General features: G+C 54.2%; 9 protein-coding genes across 9 annotated transcripts; 3 read left to right on the forward strand and 6 right to left on the reverse strand.

The window, feature by feature from the left end:
- Positions 1–595: 595 nt before the first annotated feature.
- Positions 596–8,669, reverse strand: BDW70DRAFT_169835 (reducing polyketide synthase sphB; the record flags this gene model as incomplete). The annotated part of the gene is made up of 14 exons (XM_073742783.1): positions 596–1,504; positions 1,555–2,032; positions 2,085–2,500; positions 2,555–2,839; positions 2,891–3,760; positions 3,820–3,845; positions 3,901–3,997; positions 4,062–6,211; positions 6,264–6,713; positions 6,768–7,137; positions 7,268–7,380; positions 7,429–7,552; positions 7,618–8,131; positions 8,200–8,669. 14 exons carry the CDS (start codon positions 8,667–8,669, stop codon positions 596–598), a joined length of 7,272 nt encoding a protein of 2,423 aa, XP_073593726.1.
- A 479-nt stretch (positions 8,670–9,148) lies between these two features.
- On the forward strand, positions 9,149–10,951 carry BDW70DRAFT_169836 (cytochrome P450; the record flags this gene model as incomplete). The annotated part of the gene is made up of 5 exons (XM_073742784.1): positions 9,149–9,244; positions 9,299–9,449; positions 9,502–9,561; positions 9,614–9,871; positions 9,930–10,951. 5 exons carry the CDS (start codon positions 9,149–9,151, stop codon positions 10,949–10,951), a joined length of 1,587 nt encoding a protein of 528 aa, XP_073593727.1.
- A 2,536-nt stretch (positions 10,952–13,487) lies between these two features.
- Positions 13,488–14,883, forward strand: BDW70DRAFT_152082 (uncharacterized protein; the record flags this gene model as incomplete). The annotated part of the gene is made up of 6 exons (XM_073739387.1): positions 13,488–13,513; positions 13,570–13,667; positions 13,956–14,031; positions 14,155–14,278; positions 14,313–14,755; positions 14,820–14,883. 6 exons carry the CDS (start codon positions 13,488–13,490, stop codon positions 14,881–14,883), a joined length of 831 nt encoding a protein of 276 aa, XP_073593728.1.
- Positions 14,884–14,973: 90 nt separating this feature from the next.
- On the reverse strand, positions 14,974–16,650 carry BDW70DRAFT_152083 (aminotransferase-like domain-containing protein; the record flags this gene model as incomplete). Its single annotated transcript, XM_073739388.1, has 6 exons — positions 14,974–15,388; positions 15,459–15,707; positions 15,778–15,978; positions 16,096–16,179; positions 16,291–16,513; positions 16,566–16,650. The coding sequence occupies 6 exons, from the start codon at positions 16,648–16,650 to the stop codon at positions 14,974–14,976; spliced, it is 1,257 nt and encodes a 418-aa protein (XP_073593729.1).
- Positions 16,651–16,869: 219 nt separating this feature from the next.
- BDW70DRAFT_152084 (uncharacterized protein) lies at positions 16,870–17,937 on the reverse strand (the record flags this gene model as incomplete). The annotated part of the gene is made up of 1 exon (XM_073739389.1): positions 16,870–17,937. The coding sequence occupies one exon, from the start codon at positions 17,935–17,937 to the stop codon at positions 16,870–16,872; it is 1,068 nt and encodes a 355-aa protein (XP_073593730.1).
- A 651-nt stretch (positions 17,938–18,588) lies between these two features.
- On the reverse strand, positions 18,589–19,982 carry BDW70DRAFT_169837 (aromatic prenyltransferase; the record flags this gene model as incomplete). Its single annotated transcript, XM_073742785.1, has 3 exons — positions 18,589–18,733; positions 18,803–19,294; positions 19,360–19,982. 3 exons carry the CDS (start codon positions 19,980–19,982, stop codon positions 18,589–18,591), a joined length of 1,260 nt encoding a protein of 419 aa, XP_073593731.1.
- Positions 19,983–20,373: 391 nt separating this feature from the next.
- On the forward strand, positions 20,374–23,292 carry BDW70DRAFT_162166 (uncharacterized protein; the record flags this gene model as incomplete). The annotated part of the gene is made up of 1 exon (XM_073741086.1): positions 20,374–23,292. The coding sequence occupies one exon, from the start codon at positions 20,374–20,376 to the stop codon at positions 23,290–23,292; it is 2,919 nt and encodes a 972-aa protein (XP_073593732.1).
- Positions 23,293–23,583: 291 nt separating this feature from the next.
- BDW70DRAFT_152087 (uncharacterized protein) lies at positions 23,584–24,842 on the reverse strand (the record flags this gene model as incomplete). The annotated part of the gene is made up of 3 exons (XM_073739390.1): positions 23,584–24,364; positions 24,430–24,724; positions 24,791–24,842. The coding sequence occupies 3 exons, from the start codon at positions 24,840–24,842 to the stop codon at positions 23,584–23,586; spliced, it is 1,128 nt and encodes a 375-aa protein (XP_073593733.1).
- Positions 24,843–25,923: 1,081 nt separating this feature from the next.
- On the reverse strand, positions 25,924–27,281 carry BDW70DRAFT_162168 (aminotransferase; the record flags this gene model as incomplete). The annotated part of the gene is made up of 5 exons (XM_073741087.1): positions 25,924–26,166; positions 26,241–26,866; positions 26,955–26,981; positions 27,034–27,174; positions 27,230–27,281. 5 exons carry the CDS (start codon positions 27,279–27,281, stop codon positions 25,924–25,926), a joined length of 1,089 nt encoding a protein of 362 aa, XP_073593734.1.
- Positions 27,282–27,839: the final 558 nt, after the last annotated feature.

Consider the following 27,839-nt stretch of genomic DNA (forward strand, 5'->3'; position numbering starts at 1 on the left):
ACTCATAACCTGCAGGTCATAGGTTTTGAGACCCAATTCGATTGAGGCCGTCACTGTCCTGGAGATGACCGGGACTTAGGGTTTACCATCGTCTGAATGAGAGGGCAGCTAGCCATCCCTAAGGTTGAACTACGAATCAACCAATCCCGTCTGTCTACATCTGGAATGTCGATGCATAACTCGAGGTGAGAGGGAGCATGCGAAGACTAAGTTCATCAATGAGGGTGAGGTGCTCTTTGAGCATTGGTGTAGCCGGTAGGGCTACCGCGGCACCCACTTACTCTTGCTATTAAGGCCGATTATTTGACACGGCCAGGCTGTCTCCGGCGGTAAAAGCGCATTATATAATAAGATCAAGGGAGCCCCGGATGCAGAAGACAGATCCTAACTCGTTGGTTGCAGTGAGTTTCTACCAATAGAGCCAAGTGGACTGGCGTTTCAGAGGTTTATCTTTGTAGCGTTAAAAGTTTTTTTATACAATAGTCCTTAAGGGTGGGATGACAATCTTATTGAAAACAGTCAAATCGGCAGATGGAGGCGGATGTGATAGCTGGTATTATTAGGTATTGGCGTACTACAAGTCAGAACAAAGCCCTTATAAACTCGAACTCGAACTAGACTGGACCCGCGCCAGCACCGCGCCTCGAATATTCTCCGCCAGCGCTTGCAACGACGTACTCTGTACAATAACAAACACACTGACATCAACAGAAATCTGCTTGCGGATCCAATTGCGCACCTCCATGGCAACAAGCGAGTCAACGCCCAGTGCGTCCAGGGGCAAGGTCAGCGAAATTGCCTCCTCATCCTTGACCAGGATGTTACCGAGCGCCGAGGCAAGGGCTTTGGCGATGATATCTGTGGCCGTGGTACCGTTGTTCTCAGCCAGTACCTCTGGTCTTGACTCTGCCGCCGACAGCAGCGCCTTTAGCCCGTTCTCCTCCGTGCCTCCGGAAGAAGAGCTCTCGGCCACGCCGTTGATGTTGTGGTAGATACTCATTCGCACGTCACGCTTCCAAGCAACGCGGTTTGTTGGTGATGAGATGGGGACAACTGTCTCGAAACCAGTGAGGATCTGGCTGGGCTGGACGTATGCGCCGTCGCTTGTGCTGGATGCGCCAAAGCGCGGACTCGAGCGGAGGATAGCCAACGTCATTGCATCCAGGAGGTTGCTCTCCGTGAGCAGGCGCATGCCCGTCTTATGGAATTTGGTCATTATGTCTGCGTTTTGCGAAACAAAGCCGACTTCGCCCATAGCGCCGATGTCTATGACCGAGGCGGACAGACCCTGTCTATGGCGGTACTGCACGAATGCGTCGAGGAATGTGTTGGCTGCACTGTAGTTGGCCTGGCCCCATTGTCCCGCAATGCCGCTGTAGGAGGAGAAGAGAATGAAGAAGTCGAGGTCGCTGGGCAGGGTGTGGTGGAGGTTCCAGGTGCCGGTGACTTTGGGCTCGACGGCGGTCGTCCAGTCGGAATAGGTCAGTTCAGGAAGGGCGACGTCCTAAGAATGGTTAGCTCTGTGAGAATTGCTCAAGCTAGGGTCATATTTACCCTGAGAACCATAGACATGTTGATGGCGCCTGCGATGGGCATTCTGGCGTTCACGACAGCCCGTTGTACGTCGTCAATCTTGACAACGCTACCAGCAACAAACTGCACCTGACACCCTTGCGCTTCGAGCTCCTCTTGAAAGGCTGCAGTACTGGATACGTCCCCTGCAGACCGAGATAGGAAAATGAGGTGGCGGGCGCCGTGCTGAACCATCCAGGTGGCAACAGCCCGTCCTAGACCACCTAGTCCACCAACGAGCAGATAGCTACGGTCGTCGCGGAGGGTTATCCCTGGCTTGCTCTCTGTTGACTGCAGCAGCTCAAGCTCGTCCGGCATAGTGATAACGATCTTCCCAATGTGCTGACCCCCCTGCATGAACCGGAATGCATCACGTACATCGCTGGCAGCAAACGTGTCGGCAATGACCATAGGTTTGACCAAGCCGCCTCGAATCCACTTGACACAGCGTCCGAGAAGTCTAATATAACCGTTAGCATCTAATAATCAGGCCGGAAAGCCAGAGTACATACTCAGCAGCCTTTTTTGGCTGTTTCATGGCTACCTGATACAGATCAAGTCCGACAAATGTGCGATTCGCCTCAAAGGCTTCCATTGCCAGCTTTGCACGTCGCCGAAAGTCTCGCTTTCCGATCTCTATCATTGTGCCAAACTCGGCCACGCACTTCCAAGAGGCTTCCAGGAGCTCGCCGGAGAGTGAGTTGAGGACCACATCCACTCCACGACCTTCCGTTGCTGCCATCACGTCAGGGAGGAAGGAGGAGTCGCGCGAGTTAAAGATGTGTGAGCGGTCGATCTGATAGTTGTCCACCAGGTACCGGACCTTCTTCTCGCTTCCGACGGTGCAGTAGATGTTTGCGCCGACTAGACGGGCAATCTGGAGCGCTGCGAGCCCGACGCCACCGCAGGCTGAGTGGATAAGGACGGTCTGTGAGGCCATTCGAGTCAGAGCTGGCCTAGAAGGAGGAATGGATAAACTGACCTGTCCGTGCTGCAGTCGTGCTCTGTCTATCAGTGCCATTGCCGCTGTCGCGTAGACACAGGGCATCGCCGCTGCTTCTTCAAAGCTCATACTGTGGTCGATGCGTACACAAGCGTCCGCAGAAACTGCCATGCTGGTCGAGAAACATCCACTGGACATGAACATTACACGATCACCGACCAGAATATTGTGGACGTTGCGCCCAATCGCCTGCACGATCCCGCTGCCTTCCAGTCCGAGCTCGCGGGTGCTGTTCTCCAGCACACCTAGGGCGATGAGGACATCCTGGTTTCGTCAGTAACTTATTTTTATATGCTTGGAGTGGAGATGACAGACTCGGAAATTGAGGCCCACGGCTTTGGTTTGTACCAAGACCTCGTCGTCGCCCAAAACAGGCCTATTTTCGCCAACCCACTCCATCGTCTGGAGAAGACCAGGCGTCCTGATGTTGAGAGTCTTCAGACTAGAGTCTTTCTCCGGACTGGACTGTACCAGGGCATTTCCCATTCCATGCCAGTGCAAGCGAGGAACGAGGACCTCGTCCGCAACGAGAGCGTACTCCCAGTCGGGATCGGTAGCCTCACCGTGGATATCTAGCGTATTGACCCTGAAGAGGATGCGAGCAATGGCATCCATGACAAACGCCGCCGCGCACCGATCATCAACCTCCACCGTGAAGAGCTTCAAAGACATCTCGTTGCGCGCCGTGCGGGCAAGACCTAGAACCATTGCCGATCTAGGGTCCTGGCAGAGAATCTGCGAAGAGCGCGTGACCCAGACCATCTTTGTCTTCAGAGTCCGGAGGTGCCCAAATAGCTGCTCGAATGATTTCTCGTCGAGACCATGCACAAGAGGCTCCTGCAGATCGAGCAAGGAAATGGCGTCCTGAGAGGGCGGAAGGCTTTCTCCAAAACGGCAGATGTCCACTTCCACCCCGGCTGACTTTAGATGGGTGCTCATCTCCTGGACATAAGGGCCCTGTTCGTCATAGCAGAGGAGGGAGACTCGAGAGGAGTGCTCAGTGCGCGGTGCAGCGGAGGCGAGTATGCCCGCGCTGCTCTGGTACGGAACCGGGCGATCGAGTACTATGGCCTCGGGGGCTTGGAAGCCAGCAACAGTCAGTTCGTCAGACCAGCGCTGGGGGTTGATGTAGGGCTGGTCAGGGCGGCCATCTTCGTCTCCGAGCCACCAGCCAGAGAGGAATCCCTAGGATCAGAGTCAGCTACTGCCACAGAAGCATGAACAACTGTAATTGGTGTACTGACCATGACATAGTTTGTGAATTTGGCATCTGAAGCTCATAGTTAGTTGGATCAAAGGACGCTGTCAAGCCAGACTAGACTTACCAGGACAGAGTTCCTGCAGCAACAGACGACCCTGCGGGTTCAGGAGACTGCGCAGATTCTGTAGAGACTGTCTTATTGAGGGCGTAGCATGAACAACCTGGAAGGAACATATATTAGACACGCAGTTCCAGCAAGTAGAAGACCGATAAATGAGCGCCCACATTATACGCAACAATCAAATCATAGCTCTCCAGCTGAAAGCCCTGCTGCACAGGGTCCTTGGTAATATCGAGAACAGCATACTCCATATTCTCATATTCAGCAAATCTCTCCTTTGCGGCCGCCAGGAATCCACCAGAGATGTCAGTGTACGTATAGCTACCGTACATCCGTTCACCGATCGGAGATCGACAAGCCTGCAAGACCTGTATCGTTGTACCGCCCGTACCGGCACCGACTTCCAGAATGCGTAGCTGGGGGTTGGTATGTGCCAGAGTCCGAATCAAACCAGAATAGTCGAGGAAGTCACCGACAGCGTAGAAATTGGTCAGCACATCGTCCTCCATCAGGACATGGAGGGGGTGGACGGTGCCGCTGAAGATATCTGCGGCCTTCTCGTACAGCCGCTGGATGGCCGTTGCAAAGACAGCGTACGGCGATTTGGCGATCGTCGTCATGATCTGGCCGATACGGGCAGTGCGTTGGGCGCTCGTCAGCAGGTCCAGATTCAGCGCGCTGGGAACGAAGCAGTTACTGCCGGCCTTGTACTCTTGAATGTGTGTCTGAACCCAAGTCAAGAACTTGGCTAGATGTGGCGGCGTGCGTGCATCGACCTTGATGTTCTCTTGGTGGTCTAGGACGCATAGCACAACAAGCTCCTCGAGGAGAGGCCATTCGAGCGGACAGTCTTCCTGCGGCCGCATAGCCTTCTCCAGGTTGACCAGATCAGCATGCGGCCTCCATTCGATCTGTGATATCAGGGCTTCATTGGTCTCTGTCTCGTCACCGCTGGTAAGCGCTGAGGCCTTGAAGCCCTTGAGGGAGAGAACCTGATGAGTAGAGTCCTGGGCAATGAGATCTCCAACAAACGAACCTCGTTCGGCGTGAAGAATCTCAGCCGAAGCATCCAGGTCGGCGGCCGTTTGGGAGAGGACGATCTCTTCGAGGAATGTGGGGACTGCGATCTGCGTGCAATTGCGGCCAAGGCCCTTGTATGCGGCGACGGTGAAGAGTTGGAAGCACCGGTCGATCAGCGCCGGATGGATAGGATATTGTTTCCTAACTCCCTCAGGAATGGTGTTTGCGATGCTGGCCACCGCGTGAGAAGTGCCGATTGGCGAAGTAGAGATGCGGTCGAGGCCCTGGAAGAAGCCGGTGTATTCGAAGCCCTGGCGCCGTAGGACCTCGTACCAGGTGTCCATAGCCACTTTTCTTGACAGCGAAGCCAGAGGCTGTGCAGGCCCAAGGGAGCTCGACTGGGGCACCGCCGCTCTCGCTTCACCGAAGCAGTTGCGGACCCAGTTGTGGCCGTCGTACGAGCTGACGGTGAACGAATACCAGGCAGACTGCTCCGATGCATCGATCATCTGCCGCTTCAGGCACGTTGATAACTCTACTACCGTGTCTGGCTTGAGTACTAAACCCGAAACAATGTGCACGTTGCGCAGGGTGTAGCTTGTGCCTCCCTCGAGCTGCCTCAGCGCCTCTGTGATCATCGCGAGGTACCCGGCTCCAGGAAACACGATCTGCCCGTTGACCTGATGGCCCTCAAGCCAGGTCACATCCTCCAGGGCCAGGTTATTTCTCCAGCATGGCTCGCCGCCTGCTTCTAAGACCCTCGAGCCCAACAGCTCATGGGGTGGGTGTTCACGCATTCGCCACTGATTTGCAACACGGGGCTCTAACCAATGCTTGGTCTCTCGCTTCCAGGCATAGCGAGGGAGGTCTGTAACGACATGTCCTGGGGAGCAGAGAGCGGAGTAGTCCATGGGCACGCCCTGCTGGAACAGCTTTCCCGCGAGATGGAGCAGGCTCTCGTGGCAGCTTCTGCCGCGCTGGAGAGTTCCCACGTGGACATCCTGGGATCGTCGCAGATCTCGCAGGATCTGCCCAATTGGGCCCTTGAGGGCCGGGTGCGGCCCAATCTCAATCAGAATGGACCCGTCAGGGAGGCCCTGCAGTGCGGAGCGGAGCGCCGAGTTGAAAAGGACAGGATTTTCCATGTTCTGGCGCCAGTACGATGCGCCCAGGCAGCCGGGGCCGCCGAGTCTCTCGCCCGTAACACTCGAGAAGAAGGGGACCGTGGGACTGCTGCTATGAATGAAAGGCGTCAGGTGCTGTTCGTATGAGGGCCCGTATTCCCACATGTGGTCTATGATGCAACTGGGTTAGCCCTGGCAGTTATGCGGCTTGTATGGACATACGTGAATGAAAGGCCTTTTCCACACGCAGGAACCTCGCCAGCACTCCCGGCTGGCTTGCTTTAATCTTATCCACGACCTTTGCAACTTGCTCCGAGTCTCCCGAGATGGTAACGCTGCACTGGCTGTTTTCGCAAGCGACCACCACCCCGGCTTCCATATACGGCAGCACCTCGGCCTTCCCTAAGCCGATTGCTGCCATTGACCCTTCGCGAGACCCTTCGCTATGGCTGCTTCCTCGAAAGGTAGCCGCAGCCATGGCGCCCTCGGCTGTGATGGAACCACTCGCATATGCGGCAGCCATCTCGCCGGACGAATGGCCCAGGACCACAGTTGGCTCAATACCCCAGGAACGAATGACGTCGATGAGAGCGATCTGCAGAGCAATCGACAGAGGGTGGCCCATTTCGGCCTTATGAACCAGACTGGTCTGCTCGGGTTTGCGCAATTCACCTGGAGGAGCGAACGGTTAGCACAGCGATGTAATGCCATGGTATTCTGACATACCCTCGACCGTCCATGATGGCGGAGTAGGAAGAGACCGTAGGAATCTATCCAGCTTCTTGATCGTGCTGCGGAAGGTAGGATTGGAGTCGATGAGCTCGACGCCCATCTGTGGCCACTGCGCACCCTGCCCTGTACACACCCAGACAATCGGCGGAGGTGATGATGCCACCTTTCCAGCGGCTGATACTTCCAGCGAGGACGCCGTGCTGCCTACTGCATATGCTCGGTGGGCTTTGTGTTCTCGTCGACTGGCAAGAGTGTACGCCACGTCTGACAGGGAGTGAGGCGTACTCTGTAACCAGCGCTTGTGGTCTTCGATAGTCTGCTCTAGAGAAGAAGCCCCATTTGCTGAGAACAGGAAAAGCTTGGCCTTGTCCATGTCGACAGCGAGCGGTCCGCCGTTAACGGTGGGCGGGGTGTCGATGCCGTACTGCCAGGGAGACTCGATAATGACCTGTATTGTTAGCATTGCGGGCATCAAGAGGAGAGGATCACTCTACATGTGCGTTAACACCGCCAATGCCGAAAGAGTTGACACTGACGCGCTCTGCCTTCCCCTGGGGCCAGGGCTCGACCTCGGTGGGAACATGCAGCTTCCACTGCTTGAATGGGACTAGAAAGGTCAGCCTGGATCTGTTTTGCAGAAGAGTCCGCTACTCACTCTTTGGATTGGGAGTGTTGAAGTTGATATTCGGCGGCACCATGCGGTGCTCCAGCGAGAGGATGCCCTTGATTAGACTCGTCAGTCCGGCAGCGCCCTCGGAATGGCCAACGTTCGGCTTGACCTGCAGACAGCACTCTGGTTAGCGCTGTGAACACTGTATTCCGCCTCAAATAGGCCTATCCATACCGAGGTGATGATGATCCCCTTATCTCCAAAACATCTTCCCACCGCTGCCGTCTCGATGGGGTCCCCGATAGAGGTTCCGGTGCCATGGCACTCAAAGAGGGCAGTGTCAGACAGGTTCTTGATCCGGGCGGACTGGTAGGCCCGTCGGATCAGCGCCTCCTGTGACGTCGAACTGGGGGTGATCATTCCCTGCGTCCGCCCGTCACAGTTGACGCTTGTGCCTCGAATGACGGCCCGGATGGGATCCCCGTCCTGCAGCGCCTGGCTGAGCCGCTTGACATACACCATGTTAACGGCTTCACCTCTGGCGTACCCGTCAGCCGCTGCGTCGAATGTCTTGCATGTGCCGGTCGGGGAGAGCACCCCCTGTTCACCCAAAGCCAGTGTCATGGTTGGGGAGAAGATCAGGTTAACGCCTCCAATCAAGGCTCCCTCGCAGTCCCCGTTGCGAATCGCCTGGCAGGCAAGGTCGAGACCGACCAGGGCAGATGAGCAGCCTGTTTTGATGGTCATACTGGGCTGGGGGTCAGCTTGCTCCTGCTGCGAAGCGTAAGAATGTAAGGCTGGGGAGGGGACAGGTACCTTGGCCCATGCAGGTCAAACTCATACGAGATCCGGTTTGCCAGCACAAAGTCGCCATAGCCGGTCACTCGGTATCCCCCTCGGTGCTGTGTCTCTTTTGCATTAAGATCGAGCCAGTCCTCTCCGAAGACGCCAATATAGCAGCCGATCTTCTTCCCTCGCCAGGAGGTGGCGCCGCTGTTCTCAAGGCATTCGTACGCCACTTCGAGCAGATGTCGCTGCTCAGGGTCGAGCCGCTCCACTTCCTTCCTGGCGATTGGAAAAGAGGACGTATCGAACTGCTGAATGTCGACATCTTCCAGGAAATACCCCTGTCTCGTGCGTATCGTGCCGGGCTTGCCCGTCGGGTCGTAGAAGCCGTCAATGTTGTATCGGTCTGAGGGAATATCGCACAATCCACTGCGCTTTTCCGTCAAGAGTTTCCAAAACTCGTCGGCTGTGTGCACTCTGCCGGGCAGACGCATGGCCATACCCACGATGGCAATGGGCTCTGCCGGGCCGGCCCCGTCATTGTCGGTGATCACCTTGGAGGAGGGATGTTGCAGCAGGTCTTTGTCTACCGAGAGGATTGTCATTGTGCAAATAAGCCCAGCGGTTTGGGACTTTGATGTTACACTTTGCTGAGTTGCTGGCCCTTGCTGGGTATAAGAAGCTAACGCCCGGCGACGGCCACTTTGGCCCCCAAGCAGCCGCCCTGCAGGATACTGGCCGAGGTGCTTATGCCCCGAAGGCGACCTATCGGCATTTTCACGTCCATCCTTGCCTGCTTTGACAATGGGCTGATTTGACCCTGCTAACTGTAGTTTGTCCCACGCCAGCGGGTGCTTAAAAGATCCTCGTCGGCGACGCGGGCTGCCCTGCGGATGTGATCTCCCAACCCCGTCTCCTTTTATTTATTTTTCTTTTATTTTTATATCTTCCAGTCGCTATTGTGTGAGTATCTGCTGCAATGGCTTTGGAATCTGCTGCCCCTTCTCTATTACATACCTTTGTAACACAGTGTGGATTGCTCTCAGGCGGCCTCCTGGGCTTTGCCTGTCTTGTTGTACGGCGCCCTACCCTGCGCCTTCGTCGACGTTGCTAACGCCAGTCATGTCAGGTTACGGCCAGATGTATCTATCTTGCTCTTTTTCATCCGCTCGCCAAGTATCCCGGGCCGCTTCTTGCTAAGTTCACGGATCTGTACTCTGCCTACCATGCGTGGCAGGGCGACATCCACCTCGACATCTACCGCTGCCACCAGAAATACGGTAGGTTCCTTATCTCAGTTTTCCCGGTATATATTAGAATAACATTATATAGGCGACTATGTGCGGTACGCGCCGAACCGTCTAGTGATCAACACGGCACAGGCTTTACAGGGTACGTTGCGCATATTCGAGCATATCCTAACCCCAATCGCTAACAGACCTAGACATCTACGGCCATCACGGAAAGGTCACCAAATGCTCAACCTACAGGTTTCTGGCGCAGCAGGCGCCCAACACTCTCACTCTCACGGACAAGACGCAGCACGGCAGCAGGCGGCGGGTGCTGAGCCAGGCCTTCTCCGAAAGCAGCCTGCGTTTATTCGAGCCCAAGGTCCGCGCGAAGCTGGACAGGTTCGTCTCTATCATCAAGAGCGAGCAATACGACAGCGGGTGGAGCGTACCGGTGGACATGGCAGCAGCATGTGAGTGAGGACCTACACCTACCATCTACCAACCCTCACTAGTTCTGACGGAGCAAAGTCAACCACCTTGCCTTCGACATGATGACTGATATCATCTTCAACCTGGATTTCAATACTATGGGCGACGAGCAATACCGATACGCGATGAAGGCAGTTGAGGAATCCAACATCCGCCTGGGCGTGCTTCTACAATCCGAGAATCTGAGCACTGCCAGTCTTGACCGCAAGCTCTTCCCCAGATCCGTCGCAGCGAGTCGTCAGTTTGTCAGATTCCTGCGCATCCTGCTGAAGCAGCGTCTCCAGGCAACAAAATCCGCCGTCGGTTCCAGCTCCCCCGACATTTTCTCCTTCCTTGAGCGCTGCCGCGACCCAAACACGGGAAAAGGCCTCAGTGTCGCCGAAGTAAGCACTGAGACCGCGACATTTGTCGTCGCCGGCTCAGACACCACCTCCACGACACTGGCAGCCGTATCGCACTACCTGACCGGGTCCTCGGAGTGGTACCGCAGAGTGGCCGACGAAATCCGAAGCACCTTTTCATCCCTGGATGAGATCAAGCTCGGCCCACAGCTGAACTCATGCACTACCCTGCGCGCCTGCATGGACGAGTCCCTCCGCCTTTCGCCCCCAGGCGGAAGTGCACTCTGGCGTGAGGTCGAGTCTGGAGGTGCCCTAATTGACGGGCATTATATCGCTCAGGGGTGCGACGTAGGTGTCGGCATATATTCCATTCACCATGACCCGCGATACTGGGCGAACCCGCTCGAGTTCGACCCGGCGCGATGGCTACATGGAGATGGTGAGAGCCGGAAAAAGAAGGAGGCCAGACAGCCGTATATGCCGTTCTCCATTGGCCCGCGTAGCTGCGTCGGTAAGCCGCTTGCAATAGCCCAGGTGATGCTTACTTTTGCGCGCCTCCTGTGGGAGTTTGATATTCGGCGTGCAGGGAGTGAGCCATCTTGGGCGAATGGTGCGGCTGAGACTGTCCCGGCTGAGTATGCCTTAAAGGACCACGTTTCGGCGAGAAAGGAAGGCCCGCTGCTTTGCTTTAGGCCTCGGAGAATAAACAGTAATGCTTGACATTTCTGTACATGTTGCCGGTGTTATTCCTACCTTGGCATATCTAGCCCTCTTTGATATACTTTTTATATGTACGCACTCTTGGTAAATGGAAAGAGGATATTAATGCTATTATTCTAGCAGAATATTGGCATACAGATCCAAGGACAAAAATCACTCAAGGACAGTATGTAGCTACTATGCACGCATAGATAGCAGCTCATCGCGGGAACAGAGTGCTTAGTCTCGCCAATGGCAAGCTCGGGGCATGTAAGGTAAAATATATCTAAATATATAGCTACCAGGGGAGTCAGCATTAGAGACCTTGCACCTCTTCGTCGACCGCGCGAAGGTTTATCCATCACATATGCAGCCGCCATGCACACCGTAAATCAGCCCATTGATGCAGACGGCAACGTTACAGGCCATTGTTCGCGCAGCAGGTCTCTCTCGCTGTTCGCATGGCAGACAGCACTGTAGCCTAGACAATGAAGAGGTCATCGAATGCCAGCCCTAGGACATAGGTTTGTCGATGGAAACCCGACATGATCAGGACCGAGTAGTAGACATAGATGTAAAGCTCTAATATAGTCAAATACGGTAAGGCATTTCGACATTTCATTGCACATTTGAGCCGCAAATCCCGGCGTTCTCGTACTGTACAGAGACGGACGAGGCAAGGCACGAAGCATTGGAGGGGGTATATTGGGGTTTCTGTCCTGAGCCGGAGATAGGCGGCTCATATCCAGGCATATTCTCAATCAAACTAACGTCGATTATCTGTCTTCGTCAGAAGATGCTAGGAATGCGCGCAACCCGGGCGCCGACCAAATCCCGCTCTGCATCCAGTCACAACATACGTCAAACTACCGACGTCTTTGATTGCATGCTCACCGGGACCAGATTAGTCCAAACCATATATTGCCGCGCAAGGTCCAGTCGTTGACCTTGGCTATGATGCCTACCTGATACCACAAATCGATGTTTGGCTGGGCTCTTCTCTCAACATCCGACTGTTCATAACCCTCGGCAAGATGACTCCAATCGGCAGGCCTCTCAGCATGTCCAGCCGCATTCCAGCATTCTTAAACTCAGGTTATATCGGCCGTTCACCAGCCACGATCTGGACCCCTTGACGGGGCCCAAGGACCCAGCTTCATGTGGCTGCGCTTCCAGGTCCAAAGACGAGAACTGCCTGGTTCTGAACGACTGAGGCACTTGTGGCACCAGGTCGTCCCGATTGCGAGTTTATGCCGGTGGTATGGCTTGCCTGGCAAAACATAAGTAATCAATTCACCACTGTCGCGATGTATCTATTTGGTGAGTTTGGGCCTGTGAGGATAAGGACCATGGCCATCTAATACTGAACTGCTCATCCAAAGGTTCGCGTCGAAGCGGGTACACAAGCATACTAGCAAGTTGGCGGAGATTCCAGTCGTGTCAAGGTGAGAACATGGTGTTAACTCTCGGGCGCTGGTACAACAATGCTGTAGGCTCTGGCGTATACGAAGTGAGAAGTATCTATTCCAAAGTTCAACAGTCCTCCGTTGATTACTAGAGGTCCTAGTTGCAAATCTCCATATTATGGTGGCCAGCCTTTGTTCTCCCCAATCTACAAGTACAACGAGCGAAAAGAAAAGCCGCCCCTCATCATGGCCGGTTCGCTGAATTTACTTTACACTTCGGTGAGGCACTCCGAATTAGAGCGCAAAGTTAAACCTATGGCAATAGACGTGAAAGGTGACGGGCTGTTGGGTTAGAGGAAGGGGTATTGAAAGGAGAGAGTCCAGGCAGATTCGATGGAATAAGGATGACTATCTATCCCACCTCATCTGCGTCTGTATGAAGACCTTGGCATATCTTTCTGCTGCCTAAACAACTATATATGTAGATATTCATATCGTGTTTTATGAAAGAGTGTGGTGGTTCTAGAAAGAAGTAGGCCGATGGGTCTGGAAGCCCTGCGGTATGCGAAAAAAAATACGTCTCGACATTCAACTGATATTCGCCTGACAAAAAACATAATACACTTTGCCTTTCAAAGAGTTTCAGATTGTCTTTGAGTAGCTACGTACCTTGTACTATAGCCAAATATTCCTGTCCGATTATATGCAGTCTTGTCTGCTTCGATTACCATCCTTCCGCGATGCGGGGTATTTTGCATATATGTAGTTAGAGTACAGAATTGATAGAAGTCAATAGTTGAGTAAAGAGTGTACAGACGTAATGCAAGGTAGGATTTCATGTTCGCTAAGCTAGAGGTATCTGAGCCAGACAACCGTCCAGACACCCGTTGACTGCCGACAGATACTCAAGCCATGGCGTCTGATCAAAGGCAGCCTGACTAGAGTAAATGGAAGCGATGAAACTCGAATCTACTAGGGTGACTGTGAACCCAGCAGTGCATGGTCGTATTCTTAATATAGATACCCCGCCCGCGCGCTCTCGTATTCGATGCAGCCACCGAGTGCTATTGAGTATAAAGCCAATCAATCCCCTTCCTAGTAATGTAGCTAGAGCCGTTTAGGTACCAAAGATCTTTTTAAAAGCCGTCGCCATGGTTAACCGCCCGTACGCCAACATGTACGTCCTTGACGCGTGAATAGATATATTTTGCAGCAATATCTAACTTAACCCAGGAACGACCTTGCCAATGCAGTCGCCGAGTCTGTACAAAAGTACCTTGACAACAGCGGGCAAGCGAGGAATGGACTGTTTCAGGGTACCAATAATGGAGGTATGAAGCTTTAGAGGTACAAATTACCAGCCTTAGCTAATAGAGACGTCTACAGAGCGGGATATCGAGGTCCGTATCAGCCAGTGTTTTATGATCCCCGACTATGAAGGCAATGCTGACGCGAAACCTATCCCACAGACAGAGCGACTCGGTAAGCTGAGTCCATAATTCGTCTACTGCGTGGATAAGCATAGAGTGGTAGCATATAAACTCTAGGGCGTACCAGACTGACACCACCAAGCACTCCAGCACCAGCTCTTCCACCTAACCCTAGACGGAAAACTCCAGTTATCTCCTCTACCGGCACCGGCACAGTCCGTGCTCGATATAGCAACAGGAGACTCAACATGGGTCCATGCTTTTGGTAGGCTGCAGCATTCTCGGCCTATATATACACTAGATATCCGTTAACCGGCAGCAGCTGAGCAGAATACCTCTGCGTATATCGTGGCCAACGATCCTGGTTCCAGAAATACTATATCCACAGGTCTCAGTGTTATTCCAGACGCAAGCGACGCCAACGAACCATGGACATATATCCGCCAGTTCGACTTTGTCCACTGCCGCCAGCATCACCGGCGCCTAGACGAGCCCCGACTCTTCAAGCAGGCGTTCAGGCAAGTACCATTCGTCTTAATCGTACAGAACCCGGTCTCACTGGCAAAAAGCTCCCTCACTCCCGGCGGCTGGCTCGAAATGCAAGAACTCAGCAATCCCGTCACAAGCGACGACGGAACCCTACCAGAGAACAACCCGCTTTTCCAATGGGGCTGTCTTCTTATCGAGGCCTCGAAGAAGATGAACCGTCCCGTCGACAATCCCGCCAAATACGAGACGTGGATGCGCGAGGCCGGATTCGTGAATTGCCACACCGTTGTGTATAAATGGCCGACGAATCCGTGGCCCGCGGAGGAAAAGGGTAAGACGCTGGGTCTCTGGAATTTGTATAATGTGCTGCAGCGCTTTGAAGAGTTTTCGATGGCTTTGTTGGTGAAAGTGCTTGGGTGGGAGATGGACGATGCAAAGACGTTCTTGGGGAAGGTGAAGGAGGAGCTGATGAATGAGGATGTGCATGGTTACTGGCCGGTGTAAGTCTCCCCTACCTTTTCATCATTGTTCTACGAGATCTTATATGCTGAATCGAGCGGATAGGTATGTTGTCTATGGGCAGAAGCCAGCTGCACCTGGATCCGACGCGGTTGCAGATAGCGAGTAAACCTAGATTCATAGCACAGATCCTTTTTACGAGGAAAATAGTACTAAAACCATCAAAGACTAAAACCATCAAAGACAAGATCTAATAAGCTTAGGAATGGCAAGCACATCCATCAACTAGACCCGCGATCCGCCTACACGCCTCGTCCATATCTCCCTCAGGGACTAGACTGAAGCTCACCCGGATGTAGCACGTCTGCTCGCCTCCAGGCATGAAGGCAACACCAGGAATAGCAAGAACCCCATTTTTCATCCCCTGACTTCTCAGAAGCTCGAAGCTATCCATCCCTGGTGGCAACTTGAGTTCCAGCCAGACAAACATGCCCGCCGTTGGAACCACCCATGTAGCTCGGCCCTGGAGATGCCGCTTCGCCGCAGAAACAAAGACGTCTCGGCGACGTCGATAGACCTCGGCGGCTTCTGCACAGTGTTTCAAGAAGCCAGCCTGCCCCCAGTGACGGAGTAGAGAGAGGGCTAGAAGTTGAGTTGTGGAGGAAGGTTGAAGGCTGGGATTCAGTGAGCGAGCGATTTGAAGCAAACAAAACAGGACAGGGGATGAGAGAAAGATAAACGCACTTTATATTCTCGGTGATCCGCACCACCTTGTCAACAACCGCTGCTGGTGCTGTGAGGATCCCCAGACGCATACCGGGGCTGACGATCTTGCTGAGCGAGTCGAAACGCACGACGCGGCCTGACTCTCCATTGACTTCTCTTTCGAGGGCAAGATAGCTCCGCGCTCTCTTTTTCTCGTCTCCGTAATTGAGGTAGTAGTATGCGTCGTCTTCGAGGATAATAAAATTGAATCGCTTTGCCAGACGGAGACTATAGGTGTCGAGATGAAGCTGTCAGTCTCAGATCTGGAGCAATGGCTGGGAAGAGAGGAGTCATTTACATCTCGGCCTTGCGGCTCTCGATGCAGGATTGACCAGTTGGGTTCGATCCAGTCGGGGTTGTATAGAGAACTTTAGGGCGCGGCGAGTTTCCAGGCCACTTCGACAATGCCTGCTCCAGGCTGGCCGGATCGAGGCCATGGGCGTCAGAGTAGACGGGGATAAGCTGCTGTCCGTCTGCGCGAAGGAACCCGGCGACGCCTCTGTGGTACCAGTCAGCAAGGTGCTAAGATGTCCACTCTGAAGATTCCTGGAGGGAGTCATACGGGTATGCTGGTCTATGGCTTCAGTCAGTGCTGCCTGCGTCCGGGTATGCATACAAAGGGAGTGAGACCCACGTTTCGAGGAGAACTGGGTCCCCAGGGTCAGTGAAGACCTGGATAACGCGATGAATAAGCTCCTGACTTCCATTTCCAATGCAGCAAGACCAGCCTCCATCCTCATCGAGGCCGTGGACGCTCCTCTGAAGACTTTCGAACCACTAAGTAACAATGATCAGCAGGCCATTTGGAGACTAAGCGACAGAGCAAACCTGGATTAGCTGCGCATTTCCCCGAGGAAGACCATATTGTAGAGCCTGATTGAGCTCGTCCCCGTCAACCACGATCCTACCTGTCCCTTTTGGAGCGCCCTTGAGTGAGATGGTGATCTCAGCAATGGGGAACGTCTCAGGACTGGGTTTTCCTGCGACGAGGGAGATCATGCCAGGAAGGGCTTCGAGAGGGAGTAGACTCCGGACTGAAGATCTGGTTAGTTTGGAATTGCGCCGTCATGGCCAGCCATGGCTTACTTGCACCCGGCTCCCATTTCTGCACCCGGGATGAGAAAAGTGGAGTTTGATCCACGACTGCATTATTGGCCCCTATTGAGCCCATGATGGTTGTAGTACGACGTTCAGCAGCACGATGGTCTACAGTAAGTGGGCTTGATACTAGACACCAGCAAGAGTAAAAGCCTCTATATACCATAGAAGCCGATGGACCACAGAACTGGCTTCGTATTCAGGAACTCAGGCTACTACTACCATGCTTTCTGGCCGTCAGTCTGTGTTGGAATGTGTCATGACAAACAGCCCCAGTTCGTATTACTGTCGTTCAAGGTACAATCACCACTCGGCTTCCTTTCGTATCCTCATCCTGCCAAACCGACGCCACCTCGTTCATCGGCGCGCTCGCAATCCCAAACGGCGCCTTCATTCGTGCAAGAAATGCCACCAAGCCAGGCATCTCTCGGACCAGATCTCTCCTACTGAAACTTCCCATCCCTGATCCGCGGATGCAGATGGGCTTCCGGCTGATCAGGTGGCCTGGTAAGGTTTCAAACATATGCTTCTCTCCCGTGCCCAGCTCCAGCGCGAGATTCCCGACCTGCACGTATTGCAACTCTCTACCCTCTTCGATCTCAGCGCTGCCCAGAACGCCCGCGGCAACGCTGCCACCAATGTAATCAAGCACGATATGCACTGGTCCAATCCAGTCCGGTAGAGCAAACCTGACCCCGGTCTCCCCAGTAAGCAAATCCCCTGAGGCAATCCAGCCATCCAACCCCTCCACACTTTTGAGCCTTTCCTCTCTCCTCGCCACTCCAATCACTTTGTCTGCCCCCAGGAACCTCGCAACGAGCACTGCGGCCCGCCCACTCTTACTCGTTGCCCCCAGGACAAGGACCGTCTTCCCCGTAATCTCGCCATTCACCCTCGTCCTCAACGCCATCCAGCTACTTGACACGGGATTCACGAGCCCCGCAACTGCGATGGGGTCCAGCGTCTCAGCTCTATGGTCAGCACCATGGCCAAGTGTGGATCCATGTCCATTTCCAGGTCCATTTCCAGGTAGAGGTTTAGGCGCCCCAGGCTGGAGCGGGACCAGATTGTCCCGGTCCACATTCACTTTCTCTGCAAGACAAGACGCCGAAAGCGGAAGAATGTAGTACATAATGCCGGTGTGTTCGTCAATCCCTACGCCGTCAATGCTGGGGTCGTACGGGAGGCTGACTGCCTTTGCAGTCGGGTGGATCCCTCGGGCACGGAGCCGTACGACGCGGGGAATCCCAACGGCCAGGACCTTCAATTGGAGATGTCCTGGTGGCGGAGGCCCCGGGTCTGGAATCTTTGTATAGACGGGGCAAGGGGTGGACCAGGATGGGACGAGAGCGGCGTGCATAGTCGTTTCGGTTCTGGGTGAGCCGTTTCTCTGCGAAGCGGGGTTAACCTAGATAGCAAGATGGTAGGCTGAAGAATGCGATGGAATAGAGGTCGGCCTGTATTATTTACGCTTTTTTATACTCTGGATTTTCTTGGGTTACATCTTGTAAGATGGAAGGTTGCAGGTTGTCCGTGTGCATGTTGAACTTGGTGCGTAGGACAACCAACCCCGCAGTATGCAGTAAGAATTAGACTCTGATAGAAAGAAGCTCAAAAGCTCGTATCGCCGCAAGGGGATACAATGTGCGAGTCTCGGGCTAAACGTTGGCTATTCTGGGATACGAGGCCAAGCTGCAGGTGCAGCTGGCCCGTCCCGTCCTAAGCAGCCCTAGCTTTCTGGGCATGCAGATGGCGAAATCCCGCTCGAAAGGAATAAGGCAGAGGTCTGGTCGAGACCTTGCCTTTAGTTTGCGGGATGCTTGGCATCTGATTTCAATATGGGGGACAGCCGGATGCTCCGCGCTCAATTTCGTGTTAGGATTTGGCGGAGGTCTTGGGCAGTGAGAGGAAGATGTCTACCAACAAATAGTTTCTATACACCGAATTAACGACAGCCAATGAATTGATTAGACTAGTATGCGTTTGAGCGCTACAGCGCCGAGTACTTGATCTAGTTCCTGAAACCGAAATCTCCAGCGAGGCCACCCCCTTCCTCATCCTTAATAGGCATAGCAACATACGAGGTCGTATAGACGCCCTTGCCCTCCGTGTAGGAGAAAGAGGCGTACGTCTGGCCATAGTTCCCTACATCCTTGCTTTGCGGCCGTCAGCGTGATACTATAACAAAAAAAATAAATAAAAATGAAAAGAAAGAAATGACTCACAAGATTTCCTGCATGACGCTCCTATACTTCCCACTCAGTCCCCACTCATTCCCCAGCTTCTTTAGAGCGCTCTCAAAGTTCCGCTCGGCGACCTCAGAGCTGTCCGTGTACTGGAAAAGCGGGACGTAGATCTTCGTGTCGGGGGTCGCCTGACCGGGGGTGATCTCAATCGTGTACTGGATCCCCGAGTATCCTGTCCGGTTGAGCCGCTCTGGCTTGGACCAGGATTCGTCCAAGGTGGCCGCGTCGCTCTGTGGACCTTCTAGCTCGTTGATCAGCAAAGGCCAGATCGATTTGAGCGTCTCAACTCGCTTGAGCGAGGTGTCGTCGCTGAGACGGCCTCCAAGCGTGAGGACGTCGCGCACGACAGCGAAGCTGTTGCTGCTCGTGTGCAGATAGCATTTGACTCGGGCGTTCTTATGCGTCTTTGGATCGAGGCAGTCAATCCCGACGAGCGGGAGCATGGCGTCGTTGGTGCGGGTTGAGAGGTACCTGATGCAGTCAGCATGCATCGCGCTAAAACAGGATAATCTGGAAACAGCGACGTTAGGGCTTACGAAGCAATCATGTCCAGCGCTGGCACCAGCTCAGACCCCAGCGGCTGCAAACCACGTAGAGTCTTCAGCATGAGTTCAGACACGTCCTGCCCCGTTGCTAGCGCTTTTCGCACACTGGGGATGTAGAACTTCAGCGTCCGCTCAGGGCCGTCAAAGTCAAAGCCCACTGAGCTGGGCGGGATAGCAACACCTGGAGGCAACTTCGTTTTCGCGACCTCAGCCTCCGCGGGGGTCAGGTAGAGGGCGTCCATGAGGTAGTCCATCCACTGCGTGTCTGCGCCGACGAGGTCGGCGAGACGGTGGAGGATCTCCCTGGCGGATCCCTCTGCAAAGGGGTCTGGGCCTGTTCGGTCAGGTGGACTGATCACGTCAAAGTCGAAACGGACCTTGGCCTTGCCGGATGAGACGATGTTGATGCTGGGGTCGAAGGGGGAGCCCACGAGGGAGGAAGGAGTGCTGTAGGGCCCATGGGGCTCCCAGGGGAGAGGGCCTAGGTTGGGCGCAATGTGCTCATCAATGAAGGCCAGATGTGACTCCTGATCTTCGGGAGAGTATGTGCCAGCTGCAGCGAACAGCGGAGCCAGCACTGAGCGTAGATGACAGGACCAGTATTCTGTAGCCATGAAGAAGACGGTTTCTGCGCAAAGAAAGGACTGTTTGCAACAATTTTCAGAGTACTCTACTGTCATCATATATACGCTCCATGGTCCAGGCCCGGGGGCAGGTTGGCCTCTTGTGACTCTAAATCGGTATCTCGTGTGGCGGAATGCAACCTCGTATCCCGTCAGCGTGTAATATCAACGAGTAATAATAATAGTATCGTCATCGTGCAACATGGGCCTGATTTGGACATACCCCGCGAGGGCGGGAATATCTCGTATTTAAGGCAGGCTGCATACATAAAGTGTCTTAAGTGCGGAGAAACAGGCACAGCGGCTCACCCAACCTACTCCATAACTCCTCTCGTTGAGAACCTTCTGGCCAGGCTAGGACCTCTTGTTAGACTGTAACATTATGGCACCAAGCAAGACCGAGATCGCACCGCTTAGGGCAGCCAAGTACCCGTTTGACAACATCGTGGACGCCCTTCGACTTGCTGCCGCTCATACCAATGAGGGTATCATAGCATACCCCCCAAACAGCATCAGCAGCTTATCACCTCCACAGACAGTCTCCTACAAGGATCTACTGCATCAGGCAGAGGCGAATGCCACCAGGCTAGTGCAGCAGGGGCTATGTAGCCCCAAGTCTATTGTCCTCGTCCATTTTGAGTCCGCCCTGGACAGCATCGTATGGTACTGGTCTGTCCTTTTGGCTGGGGCCATACCTGCTCTCACCGGGCCCGGAATGTTCAGCCAGAACCTGGCAGATAGAGAGAGGCATCTCCGCCATCTGTCCAGGACTCTCGATTCGCCGGTCTGTCTGACCCGGCCTGCCCTCTTGGCCCCCTTTGAAGAGCAGACAGCGGAGGACCGGATCGGAGCTCGAACTGTGGATGAGATCCTCGCAGCTCCCGCAATTGTGGACGTTGCTGTTGCTGACACAACTCTGCCTACCTTAACCCCATCGTCGACCGACGTGCTTGCCCTCATGCTGACCTCTGGGAGCAGCGGCAACGCAAAAGCTGTCCCTCTGACCCATCAACAGCTCCTTGCGGCCTTCAGGGGCAAGTCCACTGTCGCCAGCCTCCGCTTCCCCCTGAGCCCTTTCCTCTCCTGGGTGCACATGGACCACGTCGCCAATCTGGTCCACTGCCATATCTTCGCCATCGTGTCCGGCATATCACAGATTCAAGTTCCTGCTGCAGATCTCCTCGTCAACCCAGCTCAGCTGCTTAACCTGATCAGCAGACACCGCGTCTCGCGCACGTTCATGCCCAACTTCCTCTGCGCCAAGTTACGGCGACAGCTGGAGTCGGGAAGTCCAGAGTACATCCTGGACCCCGACCTCAACCTCGAGACGCTCTATATCGATACCGGCGGCGAGGCCAACGTCACAGAAGTGTGCCTCGCACTCCAATCCCTCCTCAGCCGATACGGGGCTCCCGACGACGTCTTCAAGCCCTCCTTCGGTATGACCGAAACCGTGGCCGGATGTATCTTCAACTCGTACTGCCCAAGCTATGATCACGCCCAGCACCATGAGTTCGCCTGTCTCGGGAAACCGATGCCCGGAGTGCGAATGCGGGTGACGCGGCTTGACACTCCGAGCGAAGAGGCAGCCCCCGGTGAGCGCGGCAGCCTCGAAGTAACCGGGGAAGTCGTCTTCAAAGGTTACTACAACAATCCTGCCGCCACCGCAGAGGCGTTCACCAGCGACGGATGGTTCCGGACGGGGGATCTGGCGTTCATTGACAGCAACGGCAATCTGCACCTCGACGGGCGCACAAAGGAGATGATCAATATCAACGGAGTCAAATACCTTCCGTACGAGCTGGATGCTGCTCTCGAGCAGGCGCAGATCCCAGGTGCGACACCTAGTTACTTCTGCACGTTCAGCACTCGCAATGCAACCATGGATACCGAGGTCGTGGTTGTGCTCTACCTCCCGTCGTACGTGGAGAGCGATGACGAAGCCAGGTTCAGCACGCAAAGCAGCATCATCCGTGTAGTGGCCATGCACACGCGCTCCAGGCCGCGCGTCGTCCCGCTGCGTCCGCAGGATATGCCAAAGAGCACACTGGGAAAACTGTCGCGCGCAAAATTGAAGACGGCTCTGGAAGAAGGCCAGTTCGCTACGCAGCAGCAGATCAACGACGAGGCTATCAGACGCTACCGACAAAAGACCCGTGCGAGCCCAGAGACGCCGGAGGAAACAATCATCCTGGATATTATCAAGGAACAGCTGGAGATCCGGCCTGATGATGACAACTTTGGCGTCAACGATTCAATCCTCTCAATAGGCGCCACATCGATGGATCTAGTCGCTATCATCCACCGCGTCAATAAGCGTCTCCAGCCCTCTCAGCCCCTTCGCCTAACAGACATCCTCAAAGACTCAACGGCCAGGGGGCTAGCCGGCGCCCTCGCAACAGGGGCCGCGCCTCATTCACAGGACCAGCCTTCCACGCATGTCTACAGCCCCGTCGTGACCCTGCAACCCCACGGGACCAAGAGTCCGCTATGGCTGGTACACCCGGGTGTTGGCGAGGTCCTAGTCTTCGTGAACCTGGCGCATCACATTACAGACCGGCCCGTCTACGCCTTCCGCGCAAAAGGCTTCAACGCTGCGGCCGGCTTGCCCGAAACCCCCTTCACCTCACTGGAGGAAGTGTTCATAACCTACCGCGACGCAATCAAGGAACGCCAGCCACACGGACCCTACGCAATAGCAGGGTACTCGTTTGGCGGGATGGTGGCATTTGAAGTCAGCAAGCTTCTCGAACAGGCCGGCGACGAGGTCCGCTACTGCGGGAGCTGGAATCTTCCGCCACACATCAAGTTCCGCATGCGTGAGCTCGTCTGGGAGGAGTGTGTGATCCATCTGTTCTACTTTGTCGGTCTGATGACCGAGTCGGCAGCGTATACGCACAAACCTGCCCTGCAGGAGTTTAATCGGGCGGACCGCCGTCTGGACGCGATCCGGTACCTGCGCCAGCACTGCGATGCCGCACGGTGGGACGAGCTGGGCCTTTCAGAAGAGTACTACCTTCTCTGGGTAGGTCTAGCATCCAATATGCAGGGTCTGGCGGTGGACTATGAACCCTCTGGATCCGTCAAGTGTATGGATGTGTTTGTGGCGGACCCTTTGAGCCATGTTGCAAAGGATCGAACCGACTGGGTCGAGGGGAGGTTAAGTGCCTGGAAGGAATTTGTGCGGGAGGATGTTCGTTTCCATGATGTGCAAGGAGCACATTACACCATGTTGAATCGGGAGTATGTCGAGGCTTTTGCAGGGACATTGAAGAACGTACTGAGGGAGCGGGGCTTGTAGTGAGAGCCCTTGCCTTTAGCTTGTGCCTTTTTTCCCAGCAAGGTGAGAGAGCTGGCATATATTCTAATGGCAGGTCATGGTGGTCCCTTTGGGGGACTGAGAGAGGTTTACGGATTGGCTTTACTGATATTACTTGTAGACAGAGATCGTTTCTCTCTCTTTTTTTTTTTTTTTGGTTTGGCGCCTTCAAGATAGCCATCCATATGAGAGTAAACAGATACTGAGTATGGTCTATTTTCCAAAACGAGCTGAGTGTGATAATTGACAGTCATCTGGAGTCTCCTTGGTTCATTATTCAGTCCTCCCTACAGTCACTACAGTCGCCGCCTTGGTGGGACCGAACTCTGGCGTCTCTCTGCCCTGGCTCACACTGCTGCTGCTCGTACTGGAGCGCCCTTCATCTAGCTCATTCGTAACGTGGAACTGGCGGTGCGCCCAGATCTCTAGCGGCTCGCGGTTTATATGCTCCCCTGACTCGGTGCGGTCAATGGTCGACTGCACTTGCGACTTGTTGCCCCTGAACCGGGAAAGATGGATTGTCGAGCTGTCAAAGCGCGTCCCGTATTTAGTACCGCTCTTGCTCCGGCTCCGGTTGTACGACGAGTGCTGCAGGAAGGATTTGAAGTTGAATAGTCGTCGGAACAGTGTCCAGGTCTGCGGGATATTGGCTACAATAACGGCCGTCGCCGCTTCGCGGACGTACCAGTCGACCCATTTCATCCCGTAGGGCGACGATATGGAGTAGTATTTGGAGAGAATCGAGCAGAGGATGACAAAGGCGCCGAGAGAGAAGAGCGCACACAGGGTGAGCTTTTTTGACAGGCTGAGTTTCGCTTTGATGAGCAGGGGCAGAGGGATGGCCATGATCATAACGTCAGTCAAAACGTTAAACGCCAACGTGATTATGACATGGTTTGTGTATACGGAGCATTGCTGGGACTTTGGAGGGTACGACCAGTAGGCGCTGAAGGGACGGCACCAGGCGGCGAAGAAGAGGATCTCGATGAGGACGAAGGAGGAAGCGCAGACGATCCCGATGATTTTGACGGCGCGGTTTTGCCAGAGACCAGATCTATAGGACGGTTTAGCTTATAACTATAACCAGGATGGGGTGAAGGGGGACCGGGAGGGGCCCACGTCATGGTTGAATAGAGCAAGAGTAAACAGCATTTGCACCCCCAGACGACAACCATCCAGAATTGTTCGGCCGCGACGACCATCTTGCTCCCGATGATGCGGTCTGGTATCGTCGCCGGATCAATCGTGTCGAGCTCGCTCGGAGGAATTCCGTTCGTGCCGCGCTTGTCGATTTGGACCAGGAAGACGGTGAGTAGGATGTAGAAGATCACCGTGAGAGCCATGGCGACGTCCTCAAGCTGGAGATTTTGAAGCGCGCCTGTCTGTAAGATTCTAGAGACATAGCGCAGTATAGCTGTCAACACCATCCCGTCAGCGTCCAGTCTTTCGCATGCACACAAGAGATTGCGCTATAACGAACCGACGGCCAGCACGACGGCCACCCAGACCCATGCTTCAACAGCCTGAACCATTCTGGAAGAGCCAGCGCGATATCGAAGTGTCGGCAGACAGCTGACTTGAAACCGACACTCAAGGCGAAGTGGTCGGCACCTCCCCTTTAACCATCTCGTGACAATGGCCAGGGCAGACGCGTTGAGATGCTCCTTCTGGAACAAGACGCCACGCGGTGGGGCATACCATATTTAACACTATAAGGGTCGAGTCATGAGCGTCGTATAGACAGGGCTTTCAAAGGAATTGGGGTCTGGGGCTCGGCTGTTCAAAACGAGTCATGGCTGGGCCCAGATAGTTACGTGGGCCCGAAGCATAAGGAGCATACATGCTGGACTAGAATCGGGGATTTGCGATTCGAAAATACCGGTGGATGGACCACTGACTGACTCAGATCATGGCTAGCACTGCTTTGAACTTTTTTAGACCTTCCACCATGAGCTCCCATGGGTTCTAACCTACTATTGAGATCTCAGGTCATGGCTAGCACTGCTTTGAACCTTTTTAAACCTTCCACCATGAGCTCCCATGGGTTCTAGCCTACTATTGAGATCTCAGACCATGAATCAAGATCGCATCGGCACCTGCAAGGAGCCTCTAAACGGTTACGCTGGCCGAGTTCAGCCGGTTCTGGCATGCATTAGCGGCATTGGTAGCCAATCAGCGACTCGGTATTCTTGGCAACCGCTGTTTTTACGGATATTCCGAAAAATGGCCGTCCATTCGCAGCCCTCGAGCACATTTAAGGTTTGAGATCGGGTTTGACAGGCCCACCCGCACGATCGGGCCATGGTTCCGGTCGCCGATGTCGCAAGATAACACTCGGCCAGGGTATTGGTGTGTTCGATGGAATATTGGGGACCCATAGTGAAGGGATTTTATGGCACTGCTGCGATCTGGTTTATGCTGTTATGCTCAATTTATATAGTAGCATAGTAGTGAAAATGCGCTGGCTTCACTTGAATATCATCCCAGCCATTTAACGGCCGAAGATTTCCTGGCTGGCAGTTCATATAGGAATGATGATAGACAGCATCTAGATCTGTCACTTGCTTGCGGTTGCCTTACCCTCCTCGCCCGTATTTGTTTTACCTTGAAGCCCTAAAGAGCCGGTTTTTTTACTTCAACCAACCACCCAAACTCGTCTTCCACCTTGCCCTTTTGGATATCCCCCAGTGTGGTTGCCAGCTTCGCCGCATACGGGCCTGGCTTGCCGTCACTGCCTTCGAGGTAAGTGAACCGATTCCCGCGGCTCTTGCATGTAATCGACTTGATCGGGATAACCGTCACTGCCGTGCCGCAGGCAAGTACTTCAGAGAATGACGCCAATTCCTCGTATTTGATCTGCCCCAAGTGACCAGTCAGTACCTTTTAATCTGGATGACTTGTTCCGTAAAGTATTCGGGAATACTACATACCACCCGTCTTTCAACCACCCAGCCCATCCTCGCCGCAACCGCCAGAATGCACCTGACAGTCACACTATCGACAACGTTCCCGCTATCCGGCACAATGACGGCCACCCCGTCTCCGTCTGCCTCCTTCTTGATGCCTACAAACCCTGCCGTCGAGAACTCCTCCACCTCGCTGCGCGTTGCACTATCCAAATGCAGCGTGATCGCAAAGCCATCGCGTCTAGCTTGATCGCTCCACTTCATAACGGGGGCATAGTTCCCGCCGACTTTCCCGCTTCCGGTGCCGTGCGGCGCAGCGCGGTCGAACTCCTCCAAGATCAGCGCGTCCAACGGGTTGATCCCGTGGTATGCGGCCGCGGGCGTAACGTAGACGCAGAATGTGTACTCGTCAGGAGGCGTCAGCTGGATACAGGCGGAGGAGCCGAAGAGGATTGGCCGGATGTATAGCATTCCGTGGCTTTCGTGCGAGGGGACGAACTCGGCATTCTGGGCGACGGCAAGGTTAACGGATTCGAGGAAAAGGTGTTCGGGAACCGGGGGGATGGAGAGGAGGCTGGCGGAGTAGTTCAGGCGGGCAGAGTGGAAGGACGGGCGAAAGATGTTGATGCTGCCGGTTGGCGAACGAAAGGCTACCATTCCATCATCTCGGTCAGTATTTCCTGTCTGGGCTGGCACTGACATGTGGGGTGGGCTATTGGGTTTGTGTGCAAAGTGTACCTTTCAATCCCTCGTAGACCTCCTGTCCTGTACAAGGTCAGCTTCCACGCCTCGGTATTGTGTGGTGATAGAACCATACCGTAGTTAAACACCGGCGCAAGGCCGTGGACGCGCAGAAATGGGTCTTCAATAAACGCAGGCGCAGACCATTTACCAGTCTTGCGGCTGAACTGGCATTGAACGTGGCCGTTCACCGGAGTCAGGGATGAGCTGGTCAAGTCTAGGTGAATATTGGTCACCTTCCACTCCGCCATATTAACTTGGACAAGACTCACTGAGCCCTTCACGGGGAGAAGGAGGAAATTGCACTTTGCTTGGGTCGTGCATATTGCAGTTTTGACAGATACACAATTGATGTCAAAAAGTGGGCTCAAGCTGTTCGTCAGCAGGGTATCGGTTGTAGTCGTTATATTGACGTGGAGTCTAGGGCAACAATTAGATCGTTCTAACGACGCAGAGTCTAGGACGAGAATTAATTGTGTCGTTCAATTAGAGACGCAGACTCTGGGATGAGGAATTAGGGCTAGCATTCAGTTCCGAAAGGCCCGGTGTCGCAGCTGGAAGGATAGTCCCCGACCCGACGGTAGCTATATAGGCCGACACCTACTTACCTGCCGGCATATCTTAACCTCGCTTGTTCATTTTCGGCCGTACCCTAGGACAAGATGAATTTGCCGGACTCTATACGATGCGTTATATGGGCCGAAGCAGAATAGAGCCAAATCCTAACACACACTGGCCCGATCGATCTCCTGATGGGGCGCGTCTTGTATATCTGCACCTACCATTTATCAAATCAGAAAGAAACTCTTGAATATCTACTGGAACGCCGGTTCTCTCTATCTCATAGTGTCTGCCATGGCAGCCGTTCAGTCTCCCCTCGAA

The sequence above is a fragment of the Aspergillus foveolatus genome, assembly GCF_047715535.1.
Source record: "Aspergillus foveolatus strain CBS 279.81 unplaced genomic scaffold BDW70scaffold_45, whole genome shotgun sequence".
Taxonomy (NCBI): Eukaryota; Fungi; Ascomycota; class Eurotiomycetes; order Eurotiales; family Aspergillaceae; genus Aspergillus; species Aspergillus foveolatus.